The sequence below is a fragment of the Gorilla gorilla genome, chromosome 16 (assembly GCF_029281585.2).
Source record: "Gorilla gorilla gorilla isolate KB3781 chromosome 16, NHGRI_mGorGor1-v2.1_pri, whole genome shotgun sequence".
NCBI classification, from domain to species: domain Eukaryota; kingdom Metazoa; phylum Chordata; class Mammalia; order Primates; family Hominidae; genus Gorilla; species Gorilla gorilla.
The window spans coordinates 70,889,504-70,907,203 of NC_073240.2; the positions used below are offsets into that span (position 1 = coordinate 70,889,504).

The following is a 17,700-nucleotide window of genomic DNA, read 5'->3' on the forward strand; positions in this document are numbered from 1 at the left end:
TTGCTTTATATTAAAAATGATGCTCATTTGTAAACACAGAATAAGTTATTGGGAAAAAAAATTACACTTGCATCATTATGGGCCACTTGATGGCCAGTACCTAACATTTAGCAGTCTTGCTAAGGATCCTTCTGGCTCCAGCATCCAGATCTGTCTCCATACCTTCTCAGAGACCCTATAAGTTAGATAATTACTGCCCACGCTGGGGTTGGGGCCACCTGGGGGCAGGGAACAGGGCTGTGACTCAGAGGGAAGCTAGAAAGGGTGGCTTTGTCAGCTATTGCCAGAGATGACCCAAATATTTGTTCTTTTTTTTTGTTTTTTTTTTTTTTGAGACGGTCTCACTCTGTCACCTAGACTGGAGTACAATGGCATGATCTGGGCTCACTGCAACATCCGTCTCCCGGGTTCAAGCAATTCTCCTGCCTCAACCTCCCGAGTAGCTGGGATTACAGGCGCCCACCACCACACCCAGCTAATTCTCTTATTTTTAGTAGAGATGGGGTTTCACCATGTTGGCCAGGCTGGTCTCAAACTCCTGACCTCAGGTGATCTGCCCACCTTGGCCTCCCAAAGTGCTGGGATTACAGGAATGAGCCACCGTGCCCGGCCCATTTGTTTATAATTTGATGGCAACTAAAACCATTAAACCTGGCCTCTGACAACTGTGGCCCTCCATTTTTTAAAAAACAGATCTTGCTTTGAGCAAAAACAGCACAATAGAATTGAAAACACTCCAGACATCATTTCACTTCTCTGGGCTCGGGTTACTGAGTATCGGATGCCCTGGGTATCACGCCAGACACTGTGAATTAGGATAATCTCAAACTGGTGAAAGCTCATCATTCACTAGCACTGCCCTGGGCTGATGAGGTCCTGCGCACTGCCCTCCAGGGAAACTAGTCTAGGTGGGAAGAGACAAGCAAATAGGTGCAGGGACATGTTGTAAACGCTATGGTTGCTACAAGCCTGGATTTCTGCATAAGAGGAAAGGAACACTTGGAGGGTGACAAAAAAAGGCCAGAAAAATGGCATCAAAGCCTCCTGTCACCCTGTTAAGTAAAAAGGGGGCAACATGGGGGGATTAAGGATGGGAATAGGTTTACCATGGAGTGGGCCCCTCCTTTTAGACTGGAATGCTTCACAAATACTGATGTGCACAGGAATCGCGGCAGCATGTTAAAATGCAGATTCTGCTTGGGTAGGACTGAGGGGCTCATTCTAGATTTCTAACACGCTCCCAGATTTGGTTCGTGCTGCCAGCCAGGGTTGGGTGGAAAGCAATGGAGTGGTGGATGGGGAGACGCAGCAGGAGGAAGCACGTGCAGAGAGGCTCAGTGCAGGGGAGGCCCAGTGTGCTGGCATTAAGGACAGCAGCAGTGGGAACACAGGTCAAGTGAAGGAAGGGGCTGTATCATCTCCCCGACCTTGAACTGTGAGCTTCTATGGCAGGGACTGACTCTTGGTCATCTCTCCATCCTTGACTGTGCCCAGGAAATCTCAGTGAACAGCCTTGCAGAGGTTCAGTCTCTCCTCAAAGAGTAACATTGGCCTTGCTTTCCAGTAGGACAAGCCTGGGGGGTGAGTATTCCCTGATAGACATTTTCCTCTTCTGCCAAACTGGGGCCTGCAAGACCCAATTCCACCCTGATCTTGGCTCCCATGGGTAACCTCATGCTCTGGACAAACACACAATCTTATTCTGGCCAGAGCCTGCTCTCAGCCCCCTAGCCCTCTGTTGCAATGCCCAGAGATGGACACATGAGAAAGGTATGGTCCAAGGAGAGCTGTTTGACTCACACCCCTGCAACCATGTGAGGCAGAGCTGTAGCACACTGCAGCCTGTCTGGTCCTTTCTACCTGCTGGAACTGTCTCCTCCATAAGCCTGAGAGGACCTCCCTCTCCAGCTAAATGACCGTTCTGTGTGGAGAGAGGCCAGTTGTCCCTTCTAGTCATAAAGACTGTGCTTTATGCTGAGATTGTCGTTCCTCTTTTCTTTAAATGTGAGATTCCCTTTCTTGTATGAAATGACAGCAGGCAATTGTTTGTGCTGATTGAGAATGACTTTGACAAAATAAGGAGTTGGGAACCATGTTAATCTCCAGTGCCCTGAGAGCTTTTGCTAATGGGTGCATGAAATCCAAGAGCCTGGGGACCACCCCGGGAATGGGAACCAGCATTTTCCTCTTCCTGCCCAGCCCCCGACTCCCTCCCTGGGGACAATGACCTGCATTTCTGGGTCTGCCCCTTCTGCAAATGCTTCCTTCTGTATCATCCAAAAACACACCTTTGTGACCTAGAGATTGAAGATCTCCTCGTCCCACCTAAACGTGTTAAGCTTAAAATAAAATTGTGCAGGTTTCCAAGGTCCAGATGTTCACAGACACTTCGCAGTTTCGCTTCAAGTTCATTACGTTTAATTTTTTTTCCAAAAAAGTTTTGCATTGACAGCTGTACAATACTTTGGTGTTAACCTGTGGTCTTCCTTCCCCTCAGTGAACTCTGCCCTGCCCATCTGTCCAGAGGAAGTCTTAGCTCCTACCCCCTACCCTCCCTGGCGCTTGGATGGGAGGCGACACAGTACGGGATTGTGGAATCCCTGCTGCGATGATGGGTATCTGGAAGGGGAGAAGGGGGTGGAAGCAGCGCAGGGAATGCTGTGAGATGAGAAGAGCTCACATCGATGGGAAATGGCCCTGGCCCAGGCTCCAGAATGTGAGAGCAACAGTGGCCTGGCTGTTTTCCCGGGGGGCGGGGGGCGGGACTGGCAAACTGGGGGGAGAGGCAATTAAGACGCAACAATCAAACCAACCTTTAAATAGTAACTTTTAAAAATATAAAAACAGTTCAGTACAATGACTTTTCATTCTTTTTTCTTCGGGAATAACTTTCTTCTACCCTCACCCTCCCTTCTGGCTAGAGCCTTAACAAGAGGTGGCAGATGGACATCTGAGACCCAGAGAGACTCTGGACGCCCCACGCGCCCAGCCTTGGAGAGGCACAGGGTGTCGCCAGCCTCCACATCCCATGCCCGGTGCGCTCAGCTGGGGAGCAACCTCACTGAAGGTGGGTGGCTTTCCCTGGAGCCCCTCCCACCTCCTCAGCAGACGGAATCACACATTACAAAATAATCCATAAAAATGCAGTATAAAAATTATCTTCGATATGCTACATCCATGGAGAGCCCGCCACCAGGACTCACAGCGGCCTTTAGCTTTTCTTTAAAAGGAGAAAAAAAAAAAGACCAAAAGGAAAAAAAAAACAACAAAAAAAACCCAACCCAAATCCTAACTAACACCTCAGAACGTGTTGGTACCAAAAGGTGGCACCTGCCAGAGGCGATAGTCTACCTAACCTGTTTGGGCCACAAGAGACTGCCATCTGCAAGAAATATCCACAGTGTGCCAGGATCTGTGTCCCCCTCTCCCACCTCCCAACCCCCACTGCTCTGCCCAGGGTGGAGGTGAGGGGGATCCTCTTTTCAGACTCACAACCCTGTAGGTTTATACACTTTCCCCCCTCTAAGGGGAGAGGAAGAGACTGTAGGCGGGAAGGGGGAGAAGGCATTTTATAAAAGGACATCACTTCTAATTCTTTTTATTCAAATTAAAAAAAAAAAAAAAAGCACCCACATCAGTTGCTATTTTTCTCTGGTAGCTCCCTGAGCTGAGTTGCTATGCTGTCTTCTAACTTTTTGTCCTTTTTAGGCTGTGTCCCAAGATTCAGAAGAGCTGGAGAGGGAGTTCCTTTGAACTTCCATTGCTCATAACAATAACTAAGTGTGCACCAAAGAGAAAGACCAGGCTGAGGAGGAGAGAGGGAGAGACCAAGAAAGAGAGACACAGAGAGGGCAAGAGGCAGCCAGAGTGCAAGAGACCACAGAAAGCTCCGTTTCTGCGGGTGTCCGCCCGGACGGGCCCCCATCTCAGTGCCTTCCATCCCTCAGTCTGGCCGGCTGGTTATCAGTCCGGATGCCCAGACCCGTGTGGAGGTACACGCATTCCAGCAGGCACCTTACGGCCAACCTGGTTGCCTTTTCCACACTCTAAGACTTTTCTCCTCTTTCTTCAATTGGTTTGCCTCCCTGTCTCCTCTTCCCAGGTGAGAGCATCTGTTTATTTAAAAAAAAAAAAAAAAAAAAAAGCCACCACCACGAGTGGATTACAAATACAGCAGGCGAAATACACACTCAGAGTTTCCGGTGGGAAGGGGCCTCCTCTCCCACTGATCAGTCCGCAATAGGAGTCTGTTATTTACATTTTTCACAAATCTTGTGCACTGCACAATCGGCAAAGAGAGACCCCCCCTCCCCCAGCACAACAATGTGGTCCACTCCAGCACCCCCGACCCAAGGTGAGGGACAGGGCAAATAAAGGGGAAGAACAAACAGAGACTCATGAGCGGGACTGTGGGGGAACCGGAGCCATAAGCCTCCAATAAATCTATTTGTAGCAACTGCCAGCATTGTTCAGGGGGAGGAGGAGGAGCAGAACCCTTCCGAGTCTGTGAGACACATCAATCCAGGCCCAGGAGTCCAGACCATGACGGGGCACGTGCCCTCTCAGCCGGCCGGAGCGCAGCCCGGAATGCTCGGCTGCCTGCGGCCCATCCTCCGCCATCCTCAGGGCCCCTCGCCTGGGGGTCTCCCTGTCAGAGCCGAGTCGGTTTCTCCCAGAGTTTGACAGCCCTGCTGGAGTTCTTGTTTAGTAGATGACCTCATAAACTGTGGCCTTCTTGTCACCAGAGCCTGTTACAATGTATTTGTCATCCGCTGAAATGTCACAACTCAAGACAGATGAGGATTCTTTAGACTGGAGGAGGAAGACGAGGAGAAGCAGCAGGAAGGCGTGGGGTGCAGGGAGAAAAAAGACAGGAATTCATTTTCCAGTGCTCAACACCATCTCGGTTCTCTCGGCAACAATTGCCCTCCTCTGCCCCTCTCTGATGCTCCGACCTGGAGCACAGTGCGGTGAAGAGGAGGTGGGGAGGCTTTAAAGCACCCATGAAGCATTTTCAGGTAGAGCTCCCCTCCCACCTGCTTTTCCATAAGGAAAAGCTCAGTAACAGTCTCCCACGTGATCTTTACAGTAAGTCATAATGATCAGAACAAGACGCTTTAGCACGAGCTTCTCCTCCGAGTTTACAAATAGGAAGAAGCATTTCCAAGCTAGGAGCTGGCGTCAGCAGCTCAGGCCCACAGCCTGATGAGTTAGGAAAAGGATTGCCACCTGATGTTTGAAACATGTGCTGTAACTAGAGACCCTAACGATGAGGTTTGACACGCTGCACACCAGACATTTCAGCCTGGGTCCAGAAAGCGGCATGTTGGCTGAGGGAGTGAGAGAGAATGCAAGTGTGTGTGTGGACGTGCAAGAGAGAGAGAGGAAGAAAGTGTGTGTGGGAGACCAAGTGTGCGTGAGTAAATGAGTGTGAGTTTGATCGTGTATGGGAAAGAGTGCACGTGTATGTGTGCACACGTGTGTGTGCCAATCAGTGCAGTATGGCAGGCCCCAGATCCTGGTAGATTATAAAAAGCCTCTTCCTTTCCTCCTCTCTTTCCTGTCCATGTCCCTGCTGGTGCTGAATGCAGGTGGAAACACTCACTCACTTGAGGAGGCAACACTGCTCTGGGCAAGGCTGCCGGGTGCCCAGCTGCCCAGCGCGCCTCCTGCAGGTGCTCAGCATCCAGCCCAGAGCGAAAACACTTATGCTATTCCTCACTCTCCAAATCCGACAAGCGCCCCGGCTTAGAAGCCCTTGCCCTCGGGGGTCAGAAGCCATCAGTAGCAGATTGTGTGTCCTGCTGAAGTCCCCAGGTCCTTGGGAGAACCCAATCTTGCTCCCCTATCAGGTAGGGGTGGGGAGGGGACCAGGGCAGGTCTGATCCTGGCTCCAGGCTCCTCCTGTTCTTCCTCCTGCTATCCTCACTCCCATCACCATCAACAAGTTTCAACTCTGGGTAGAACCCAGAGGAGGACTCAGATGGTGGGCAGTACCTGGAATATGCTGGCTCCATAAGGCGTCCTCCAGGCGTTGAGAAGGTTATCTTTCCCAGTGCTCACGAACCACTTGCCTGCAGGTGGGAGGCAAAGGCATGATCAGGTTGTAGCTCACTGCCCTCTAAAGCAAGACCTGCCCCAGACATGGCCAGCTGCCATAGAAAAGCAGTGAGAACTGCTAACTAGTATGATTCTCCAGTTTCGAGAGGCATTTTGCAAATGGAACATTCGGACACCTGGAGAAGGCCTTTCTCTGAAATCCAGGGGGAGGGCTGGGCGGGACTAGGATGGGAAAAGGTAGGATTTGAAGTTCATTGCAGTGATAACACTGCCTCAAAAGATTCTTGTTAAAGCCACTAAGGTTGACTGGCCTTTCTAAATTCTACTACTGGAAGGCGACAGGAAATACTGAAAATATCCAAGCCCTGGGAGTCTGGAGACCTGGCTGAAGACAGCAGTCAGTGGGCGACCTTCCTCCAAGCAGGAACTCGGCCAGGGCTCTACAAGTGTTAAAGCCCTTATGCTCCCTGAAAGCCATGAGCACCATGCTATTCCCGACCAGAGAGAAAAATCCACTAGAGTTCAGAGAGGGTGAGATGTTCAAGACTGCACAGCTTGTCAGTGGAGGAGCAGACATTCCCATCCAAGGCTATCAGATGTCAAAGCAAGTGGTTGTAACCATGGAGAGGAACTGCCTGCACTGCTACTGTCCTGTTCCTTTGCCCCAAGCCTGCAAGAAACTGGCTCTGGCCTAGTGTCCTGAGAGTTCAATAACTCACGGTGACATCTGCATCCGAGAAACAAGGATGTGGAACAAGATCACTTAAGGGTGTTGAAGGGGCACCAGCTCAGGGGTCAGGAGGCCTGGTTCCAGGGCCTAGCTTATTCTATAAGCTTTGGGCCCCTCTTCTGTCCTGTTGGGCCAGGCTGCCCTGGGTTCCCCACCCCACTCCATCAGGCCTGGGCCCATCCAAGGCTCACCGCAGTAGGCGAACTTGAGGGAGAGCACGCAGCTCTCGTGCAGGTGCAGCTGGTACTTGTCAGGCTTGGTGTGGTGCAGCACCTCCACGTTGCTGCTCTCCATGCCCACAGCCAGCCACTCCCCAGTGGGGCAGTAGCCCAGCGAGAAGATCTGCAGGTGGTGGGAGGGGAGATGGACTGAGCTCAGCATTCTCTGCCCTCAAGAGGAGGGCGGCTCCCAAAGGTGCTGCTCAGGTCCTCTGAGGCTCAGGGTCCCTGCCCACCCACCCAATAACCCAGGAGTATGGGAGGTCATTTTCCATCCCCATTTTATAGGTGAGAAAGCACAGACATTTTGCATTCAGTTACTCTGTCTCTGAGACTTTCGTCTTTCCTTAAGAAAAAAGTGAGTTAAAAAAAAAAAAACTAAAATATTAAAAATTTAAGATTAAAATATTAAAGTGAGGAATGCAAATAAGAAATAATAATCCCTGGCATTTACTGAATGCTTTCTGTGAGTCGGGTTTATGGCTACGCCTTTTAGAGGGATCATTTCAGGTGCCCACATCAGACCTAGGAGGGTGCTACTATTATTTCCATCTTGTGAATGAGGACGCCGAGGACAAAGTGCTCAATAGCAGCAGAGAATGAATCGAATTTCCACAGTTGGGCCAAATGTGTCCAACCCCAAGGTCATCTCCATCTGTTTCCTTGCTGCTTCCTCCAGGAAGCCTTCCCAGATGGCTCAGGTTGGTCCCAAGTCTCTTGGCAGTGGCCACTCTGTGAGGGTCCCTTTGTCCCTGACCCAGCCACTGGGGCCCCGGAGGGAGGGAACACACTGCTCTTTGGGAAGGGAGGAGTCTTGGGCCGCACACCTGGGAAGTGAAGTCATGCTGCTGTAGCTGTCGGCCCTCCCGCAGGTCCCAGGAGCGCACCGTGTTGTCCAGGCCCCCTGTCCACAGTTTGGTGCCATCATGGGAGATGTCTATGCAGCTGGCCCCGTCCGTGTGGCCCTGGAACTGCCTATGAAAGCCAAGCAGGGAGGAGGGTGAGTCCCGGGAACCACAGATTGCCAGGTGGCGGCCATCCCAGGGGCAGTCTGAGCAGAAGAGGAAACTGAGGCCCAGAAGAGTGCACTATGCGCATGGTCCCTTAGCGAGCTTGCAGCAAAGCTAGCCCCGGCCTCTTTCCAGTTCCACGGAAGGGTTTGCCCAGGGACAAGTCCCCTGGGAAATGGGGGGTGGGGGGGAGGTGAAAAGGGGACCTTGCACTAGCCTTCTGAGACTGAATCCCTCCAGGATGGGCCTCTGGAGGAGGTGGAGCTGGAGGCTCAGGAAGGTGAGGAAGGCAGGAAGGCCCTGGGGAAGCTACGCGTGAGATGACTGATAAAGAGAATGCAGGGCCCCACTGCCTTTAGGACACAGTTCCTTAACTCGCACTCCACACGCCCTCAATTTGCCCTCTTAATCTATCTCTTCACCGTGCATGAACTATGGGGCTGAGGCCATCCATGAACACGCTGAATAACACACACAGCCCATGTATACAAGAGTCAGCTGGGCCAGGCACCCATCTGCCTTTGCACTGCGGCACAGTCAGAGGAAGATGCTCCACTGTCACTGTTTTACACAGGAAGAAACTGAGCCGCAGGGGTTCAGCGACTTGCACTAGGTCATAGTGGAGGCAGGATTCAAACCCAGCAGTTTTGTCCTGAGGCTTGTTTAGCCACCACGTGATGTGGCTTCCCAGTCGGGTCTCCCTAATCTGGTCTCTGGGGCTCTGCTCCCAGCCTCTCTGCTTGCTCCACTAATCTGAACTCCACTTCCCCAGACATGCTCCAGCTCCACTTTCTTCCCAGAGCCCTCTCCAACTCCTGGGCCCAATGGCCCTCCCTCCTCTGTCCCTCGCATAAGGCAGGCGGAGCTGTCTTTTCACCTGTGCATCCCTCATCCCAAAGGTTCTGGCCACCCCACAGTGCCTCAGACAGGCCAAGGTCACAGCAAACAAGACCAGGCAGGATGGGTAAAAACTTCCCCAGGACGAGGCACTAATGCTCCCTCCTGCCGGCTCACCTGACCAGGGTCTGGTTGTGCAGGTCCCAGACAGCAATGTTCCCATCGCTGCAGCAGGAGAAGCAGACTTTGGCGTCAGGGCTAATGGCCAGGGCATAACAGGCGGGAGCCGAGGACGTCAGCTCGGCCTTGATGCGGGGCGTGGGCGAGGCCAGGTCCCAGATGGTGAGCGTGCTGGCCTCGCCGCCCACGATGAGCGTGCGCCCATCAGGGAGCAGCTTGCAGGAGCGGATGTAATTGTCCCTGTTCTGGAGGGAGAAGGGGCAGGGCTGAGTGCTGCCTACTTCCCCACCTGGGCACCAGGAAAGTCCTGTCCAGCAACACCGAGCACCCTCACCAGTCCTGCTTACAGCCTCCCCCTATACCCAGCAGCTGCCAGGCTGTCCCCATTCCTCAAATTCACAACCCTTTGATCTTTCATGAATACCAGGAGGTCAGAATCAGCCCCACACACAGAAGGCACAACTGAGGCTCAGAGAGGTTAGTCAGCTTGCCTAAAGTTGCTCAGCCAATACGATGCTGAGCCGGGCCCTGGGGCTCTCCCCTGTGGCCCAGGCTGCCCTATCCTCCTACACCAGCTGGAGGAGGCGCAGCGGCCCTGGGATTCTCACCAGGCAGTCCAGCTGGGAGATGGGGCTCTTGCTGCCTGGCTGGCTGATGTCCCAGATCTTCACGCAGCCCTTGCCACCTGTGTAGACGTGCCTCGTGGGGTTGCTGATGGTCACGGCACACACCACTTCCCCGTGGCTGAGTGTGTTGATCTGCCGGGCGTGCCTCGGGATGCCGGGGCCTGCCAGGGCGTCGTGGGGGAAGGGCACGGGCTGCATCTGCCCATCAGCGCTCACATGGAATGAGTACGCTCTGAAAAGGTGAGAACCGTCACTGCTGCCATCCGCCCCGGCCCCTCAGAGTTCCCACAGGCCTGGCCCAGGTCATCTGCACCGCCCCCGACTGGCTGCCCTGCCTCTAGCCCCCTCTGCTCTGAAACCATTCGAACCCAGTAACCCCATGTACTGGGATGGCTCCATCGGGGTAGACAGTGATTAACAGACCAGCTTTGATTTTTACACCCAGTTATATATCCTTGCTTCAAATCAGACCAGAAACCCACAGGTGTCCTGGAATGCCCTTTCCCATGATCCATACATTCCCCCAACATGCCAACCCTGGAAAGGGCCTGGCTGAAATGCCACCTCTTGCTTTAGGAGCCGGTGGTATTAGGGAAGGGATCTGCTTGCCCCTCCAATAGCAAATGGGAAAGTCCATGTCAGAGCCTGTGGTGAGCCAGCCTGGCCTGCCTGCTGTTTCAGGCTCTGGTGGGTGCCCTCTCAATCAGCATCTAGATTCTCGTGGACAATTAGAGGACTGTGTCAGGCAGTGTCTCGGCATTATCTGTAGGCTCAATCTTTTAGTTTCCTAGCAACCCAAGGAAGTGAAGGGCTGGGGAGTGTGCCCTCCAGGGGAGGGAAGCACTGCTGACAGGGAAGGGCCTGCGACCAGCGGCACTGGGGCCTTCCCAGCAGGTCGAACCCAAAGGAGTCGGCAAGGCCCACCACAGCTCCAGGTGACTCGGTGAGGAGTGTTCCTTCTCTCCCAGCCCAATGGCCATGTACTTAGCTAACTCCATGGCTCCTCTGTTGGAGGGAGCTTCTGTGGGTGCTCAGAAGTGTGGCTTGGCTACAGTTTCCTGGGGTTGCAACCAGCCCTCGGTGCCTCTAGAGGAACAGATACCTTTCCAAAGGGACATGCACCAGGGCAAACCCTTGGTCAGGGGATGAGGGGCGTTGTTGGAAGAAGGGGTAGAGTGCTCTCTCATGCGCACCCTACAAAGCATGCAGTAAGTATAGCCAAAGCTTACGGTTTTCCTCCAGGAATGGAGGCCAGGCTTGAGGGGAGGCCTGTGGCCCGCATCGGGGGGTGAGGGTCAAAACCAACCTGTAAAGCAAGGCAAGACAGCCCTCCATCAGCCGTGCTGCCACACACCCCCACCCCTGTCTCCTCCACCACCCACCCGGGGTCCTACCTGCACGGCTCTGCCACTTTGTAACCCAAGAGACAAGCTGAGCAGAGCAGAGCCCATTGATTCAGAGGAGACACAGGCCCAGGACAGCCCGTGGCAGGGAGGGGGTGACAGTGCAGACCCCACTCTGAACCAGCATCCTCCCTGCTCTGCAAGGCAGAGCTGGCCCTGCCCTACTTCTTTCCTCTCCTGTGGTCCTCCTAGTAGGCCTACCAGGGGAGAGGAGGCCACTCCAGGTCCAGGAGGTAAAAAGGAAAACTGTCTCCTGAAAAAGGGCCCCTCTTCCCGCCAACCCTAACTCTTCTTTTTATTTTTTTGAGATGGAGTCTCGCTCTGTCGCCCAAGCTGGAGTGCAGTGGTGCAATCTTGGCTCACTGCAACCTCTGTCTCCCGGGTTCAAGTGAGTCTCCTGCCTCCACCTCCCGAATAGTGCCTGCCACCACGCCCGGCTAATTTTTGTATTTTTAGTAGAGACGAGGTTTCACCACGTTGGCTGGCCAGGCTGGTCTCGATTTCCTGACCCCAGGTGATCCACCCGCCTTGGCCTCCCAAAGTGCTGGGATTACAGGCGTGAACCACTGCGCCCAGCCCCTAACTCTTACTATTTATTCACCACAATAGAAAGTCTTGTACAACCAGTCCCATCTACGAGACCCCTGCTCCATGGACATCACCTGACTCGCCCTGGGATTCCTACCCCCAGAGCTGGGAAAGCCAGGTGTCAGCCCCGTTTCGCAGACTGAAAGGGAGGCTGCCTTGCATGAGGTCACACGGCAGCTCACAGGCCAGTGGGGGATGGAACTCAGGTCTGCTGGCCCCAAAGAGTGTACCCTTCCAGCCAAGTCTCAATTGTTTCCGATACACCTTCCCACAGGGGCAGCTGCCTGGCCTTGAGACCCTGAGGGGCCCCTTTAGCACGTGGGGAGCACCCGTCCAACCACCGGCTCCCCACACCACGCCCAGTCCCCAAGAAAGGAGCCAAAAGGTCTACGTACAGCTCCAAAGCTCACCATTGGCGATCGGCCATAGGCAGCGGCTGCAGCAGCGGCGGCGGCGCTCATCTGGGGTGGGATGTTGTGGAGGCCGGCGTAGGCGCCAGGACTGGTGAGGGAGCCGTTCATCTCATGGTGGCTCATCATGGCGAAGGGCGCCGCGTAGGAGCTGGTGATGGAGATGGGCGTGCGCAGAGCCGAGGCTGCGAGGGGTGGGCGTCAGGGAGGTGGGCCTTAGGTGGATTGGGACATGGCCATGGCCGCCTCACCCAGCAATAACCCTCCCTGCATTCTTAAGCTGCCTGCTCCAGGCAGTCCTCTCAGACTGAACCCACCCAAGTGGGATCCCTGCCTTCAGAGCCAAAGAAGCTTAGAGCTTGGCAGATGCACCCACCTCTTTTTACAGAGCAGGATATGGAGGCCCAAACGGGCTTGCTTAGAGCCTCATTGGACTAATGACAGGGGTGGGAACAGATTTTGGGAGCCCTGACCTGTCTGATGCTGCTTTCATGTCTGGCCCAGCAGGGGTCCCAGAAACCCTGGTGTCACCTCCTCAAATCTGACCGTGAAGTCCCCAGGGGCAGGCCCTGGGAGACACTGCCTGTGCTCTATCCCATGCGTATGTGTCACCCCTGCCCTGGCCAGGAGCAGACCCCCTCCCCCCAATCAGATTAACCCAGCCCATGGTGCCTACCCATTATACCTATCGGGTCCATGCCCGGAGGTTTACCCGGCATCGACCTGAGCCCTGGGGTCGTGCTGGTGCCTGGAGTTGGGGCGTCGTTCCTTGGGGTTGGTGTGTTGGACTTGAGCCCAGGGGTGGAGGATTTGTCGTTCTGAAGAGGGGAGATGCAGAACAAGGGAGGCCATGAGGCTTCCATTCTCCTAGGAGCCGGGCACAACTGGTGCCGGTCCCAACGTGAAGCCCAGAGCCAGACCCTTATGAAGCTTCTGCCGAACAGCCTCTCAATCCTTGCCCAACCTTGTTTGGCAGGGACTGGGGTGATCACTCCCATTTTACAGACGTAGCAACCAAGGCTCAGAAATGTTAACTCATTAGCACAGGCCCAGCAGGCACAGAAGGTAAACCGGGGCCAATCACCCATCCAGCTTCTCCCACTCCACCCCTCTGCCTGCCAATCGGCACCACCCCAGCTCCAGTCCCTGCCGCTCCCTTCCCACTCCCTTCCACCCAGACCCCACATACATGACCAAGGTCTTTGGTCTTGGAGGAAGGTGTGCTACTGGAAGAGGCCACCGAGGCAGGGCTGGTGGGGGCATCTTTTTTCAGGCTACGGGCCTTGTCCAGCCCATTTTCAGGAGGGGAGTGTGCCGGGCTGACCCGGGGCGTTGCGGGGTCCTGAAAACACAAGTGATGCAGAGATGCACTGAAAGCAACAGCCAGCCTTGAGGCTTCCCTGCTCTGGGAGTGGGAAGAGAGAGGGCATGGGTGATGGGAAGACGAGCTTGGCTGAAAGACTGGGGGCCCCACAGTGAGGAAAAACTAGCTCTTAACCATCTGGTCTGACTGAGGCCTAGGGAGGGTGGAAGGATGATCTTCCCAATGTCAAACACAAGTTCAGGACTTCAATCAGCAATGGCTGGGTTTGGCCAAATGTAGATGCTCTCCAGCTCCTCCTCAGGCCCCTGAGGCTGAGACCCTGGGGGGACGGAGGATCACAGGGAATAGAAGATGGCCCCTACCTGGGATCTTTGGGGGTGTCTCTCTGGAGACCCATTGCAGGAGGCCCTCCAGGGCCATAAATGCCCAGACACCATGCAGCAAAGCCCTGCCCTGCTCCTCTTGACCCCCTGAGACCCCAAGACTGGAGGCCTTGTCTCCCTGCTCAGGCTGCCAGTAATACTAGAACAGACAGAACAGATCCCACCCTGGGGAGGAATAATTCCAAACCATCCCAAACCAAGAGCCCCCTTGCAACCGTGCCTGCCCATACCTCATTGGAAACATCCACCACCAGATCATCACTCTTGTCCCCATCACTGTCCTGCAACCAAGAGAGAAGCCAACTGGTCAGTAAGAGGCCACACTTTCCCACCCCTGACTGAGCCCAAACCACCTGGCCAGGACCTGAAGCCAGGCCAAACCCCAAAGTCCATGCTTTCTACTCCAGCCCTGCCCTTCAACAGGCTCCACTCCAGCTCAACATGGTCTCCCCGTGAGGCTGCCCCCTAGCCCAGGCCCCGGGTTACTCCACTCCTGTACCCACTGGGCAGCTGCACTGACACCCGCTCCATCATAGCAGTTCTAAGCCCCTGCCCCCACAGCCTGCCCTTCTGCTTCTCTCTGAAGCCAGAACCTTCTTCCCAGCTGGTTTTACATCCACCATCCTTCACAGTCAGTGTGCTGCTCTCACCTGGTCATTCCCACCCGTCTGTGTGGGATGGTAACTTGCCTCCTCTCACAGAAACACAGCTGAGTGTCCTTCGGGTGCTCAATGTGTCCAAAGCCACACAGCAGCCATGTGGCTGAAGAGGGCTGGGTGCAAGACCGCTGAGGCCCTGCACCATATCCTCCCCTTCCCTCTGTCCCAGCTCTCAGCCCTGCACAGCCTGACACAGGGGAAACACAACAGCCATGCTTCCACTAGGGTCTCACGTGCCGGGGGTATCCCATTAAAAGGCTAGTAAAAGCCATGACTGGGTGGCCAAGTGAGTGCATGCCTGAGGCCAACTGAGAGGACTGTAGGGTCCACATTTTGGGGGGCACTGGGAGCAGCCCCTTAGAGCCAAGTGGGATTCCGGCAGCACCATGACAGCAGCATGGGGTTGTTGGCCTGTCTGTGGGAAGAGACCCCATGGAGGCTAGGACGACCTCCCCATCTACCTCCGCCCCACAGTGGCTCGCATGCTCATAGTGTGTGTGAACTTCACCCTAGCCCTGTCCCCACCCTGCTCTCCTCAATAGGGCCCCCTATGGCCAACCTGTGCTTCTCTGACTCACTGCCAACCACAAGAAGACCCTGGCCACAGCTTGGGCCCTGCAGACACCCCCTGCCCTACCCAACAGAAACCCCAGTGGTGCCATGGCGCCTTGGACGTACGTATCGGCTCAAGCTGTCCTTCTCCTCCGCCTTCCGCTTCTTGGCTTCCATGCTGTAGTCCGCAGAGCCCCGGTGCTTCTCACTGGCCCGGAGGCTTTCCGAGGGTGACACAGAGTTATTCTGGAAGGAAGAGGGTTCGGGGTTAAAACTTTCTGCTGCGTGTAACAATTCACACATCTGCACACAGCTAAGTGCAGGTGACACGGAGGTCAGGGGAGGGAAGAGAAGCTGAACTCCTCTCTGCCCTGCAGATCGTGGCTCCATCAGAGCCTTGCCAGGGAAGCCTTCCCCACTCCCCTGAGACTGAGTCCCCGGGGAGATGCCCTGGGCGCATCCCCAATTCTCTTTTGCAGTTCCGCACTGCTATTAAATAATTAACCCTGCAGTAAGCCGTCTGCCTTCTGGCCTGTGGGACTACGCTCTGTGAGGGCGAGGGTCACCTGGGTCTCATTCACCACCCATCTCGCGCTTGCCACACTCATTTGCTCAAAGGAGGGATAAGTGGAATTTGCACTGAGTCTTGTAAGATGGATCTGAGCTGACAGGCAGGGGCCATGAGCAATACTTCATTTGTTGAGCCCGACAGGAATGGGGAGATTGATAGGGAAGGAGGGCGTCAGGCAGCCACCAACTTCCCAGTGGAGATGAGCAGCCAAGCATTCTGTGTGAACACCCCCGCCTCCACGGTGAGGCTGTCAGCAACTCTGGAGAAACACCAGGGTTGTAAAAAAAACAAAAATGCCACGTCATGAAGCCTTTCCCTCTGACAGACAGGGAAAGGAGCAAGGGCAGGGACAGTCACTGCCTCTGTAGCCATCACCAAGTGGAGACCCCAAGAGGTTGGTGAATGTGCCCAAGCTCCCCTAGCAGAAGGTGGCACAAAGGGAACCCCAAAATTTCATGAGTTCTCCCTCAACTATAAAGCAAATGAGGATGAGAAGCCTTTGGGATGGGAGGCCTGGGAAGAGGGAAGATGACGGAGCAGTCCTAGGGGTTGACAGTGGTCAGAAATCACCATGTGGCTGTTACCACCGAGCTGGGGAGCAGGGAGGGAAGTGCAACTGGCAAGGGCACCTGCCAGCAAACCTCTGTGCCCAGAGACTAATATCAGGACCAATGCCCCTCTATGACATTGGTGAGGTTTACTCCTTTCTAAGAGTCCAAACTTTACCTTCACCCACCCACCAATTTCCGAGCAGCTGCCCTGGGTCAGCCCTGGTGCTGCAGGCCAGGAGTGGCAGAATGAATGAGACACAATCCCTGCCCTCCAGGAGCTCATGGTCCAGCTATGATGGAGCTGGAAGAAAAGGACAGGCCATCCCAGGTCCCAGTCCCCATGCAACACAGGAGGTCATATGGAGACCCAGAGGGACATCTGTTCAGAAGAGAAGAGCATCAGAAGGCAAGTGGAATGAGGCTTCCCTTCTCTTCTCCACTTTCCCAGAGGCCAAGGGTGGCTCAGGGGCAAGGGCCACTTGGAGGGAACGGGGCTGGGCAGTATTCGGTGGGAATAGTGCGGCAACCAGCCTCAGAACTTAATTTCCTTTGCTAAGCCGGGTTCTGGGCAGCCCTACCCTGCCAAGTTTCTGCCTGAAGCAAATTAAAATGGCAGAGTTATCAAGCCTTGAAGAAAAAATGGAGGTTATAATGGAACTGCAGCTCAACCTTCCCCACAGCCGTGCAGGAGCGGTGGCGATGCGCGCACAGCCGCAATTCAATTAGCTGCTGCAATCGCCGGCAGAAAAATCACCGTCATTTCATTTCATTTCCTCTGACGGTGGTGGCCACCCTGTGCTAAGCAGAAATGCTTCCAGCCCCTCGCACTGGCTGCCCCTTGCAGGCGGGCGGGCAGGGGAGGGGGCGTGCGGCTGCTCGTGTTTCTCCTTGCGACCCGGTGCTCGGCTCGGGAGAACAGCGAGCTCTTTCTTCTCATGCAGTCAGGCTGAAAACCCTCGCCGCTACCGGAGAGTCATGTCAGGCATTTAGCGGCATCGATCCAGCCCGCCTCTGGCTGGCAGGCGGCCAAAAAACTAAGTATTTTTTATTGCTTCGGCTAGGCAAGGAAATATGAATGAAGCTACCACTAATTGGACTCCAGACTAACCCCTCTGGGACAGCTTCCAGCCCGTCCCCCCATCCCCCCTCCCACTCTGACACAGCCCTGTCCTTCCTGCCGTAGGCCTCATCTGTTGACAACCTGGTTTCCAAAGCCTGATTATTTCAGTCTACACCGCCGCTGACACCGTCACCACGCCACATGCCATGCGCACAGCCTCGGCCCTGCCCACTGCTGCCTCTGCCCAGCATCTTGATTCATTCCCACTGGAGTTTCCTGAGGCCCATGTGTGCCATGCATGGACCTCAGCGAGCATGGTAAACAGCCCAGCTCTTGGGGGTTCCCAGGGGGGGTCTTTTAGCAGAAAACTTTCACAGATGGGGCACAAAGCCAGAAGCCAATAGGGATGAGGATGAGGTGAAGACTCATGCTCTTTAGAGAGTGCTGGGCTTCCCACTCCCCCTCCAATTCCACTGAAGGGGTCCCCGCTAGCCAGGTAATCTGGATCCTCAGTCAGGTTATAAAGGGTCTTCTGAAA

The 17,700-nt window shown here is 54.7% G+C and overlaps 1 protein-coding gene across 19 annotated transcripts in view; it reads right to left on the bottom strand.

The window, feature by feature from the left end:
• Positions 1-17,700, bottom strand: part of TLE3 (TLE family member 3, transcriptional corepressor) — a 63,866-nt gene that overhangs the window by 12,071 nt on the left and 34,095 nt on the right. For 5 of the 19 annotated variants that reach the window (XM_063698666.1, XM_019011053.4, XM_063698662.1 and 2 more), the window contains 12 exons: positions 15,107-15,226; positions 14,000-14,050; positions 13,252-13,404; positions 12,739-12,880; positions 12,048-12,247; positions 10,891-10,967; positions 9,644-9,893; positions 9,033-9,280; positions 7,836-7,983; positions 6,982-7,132; positions 5,998-6,074; positions 2,811-4,812 (listed from right to left, as the gene is read on the bottom strand). In XM_063698666.1, coding sequence (XP_063554736.1) covers positions 4,705-4,812; positions 5,998-6,074; positions 6,982-7,132; positions 7,836-7,983; positions 9,033-9,280; positions 9,644-9,893; positions 10,891-10,967; positions 12,048-12,247; positions 12,739-12,880; positions 13,252-13,404; positions 14,000-14,050; positions 15,107-15,226 — 1,725 coding nt within the window. In that variant the 3' untranslated portion in view covers positions 2,811-4,704. Of the gene's footprint in view, positions 1-2,810; positions 4,813-5,997; positions 6,075-6,981; positions 7,133-7,835; positions 7,984-9,032; positions 9,281-9,643; positions 9,894-10,890; positions 10,968-12,047; positions 12,248-12,738; positions 12,881-13,251; positions 13,405-13,999; positions 14,051-15,106; positions 15,227-17,700 lie in introns of those variants that run through there. The other 14 variants (XM_063698669.1, XM_019011060.4, XM_063698665.1 and 11 more) reach the window with 6 other exon arrangements.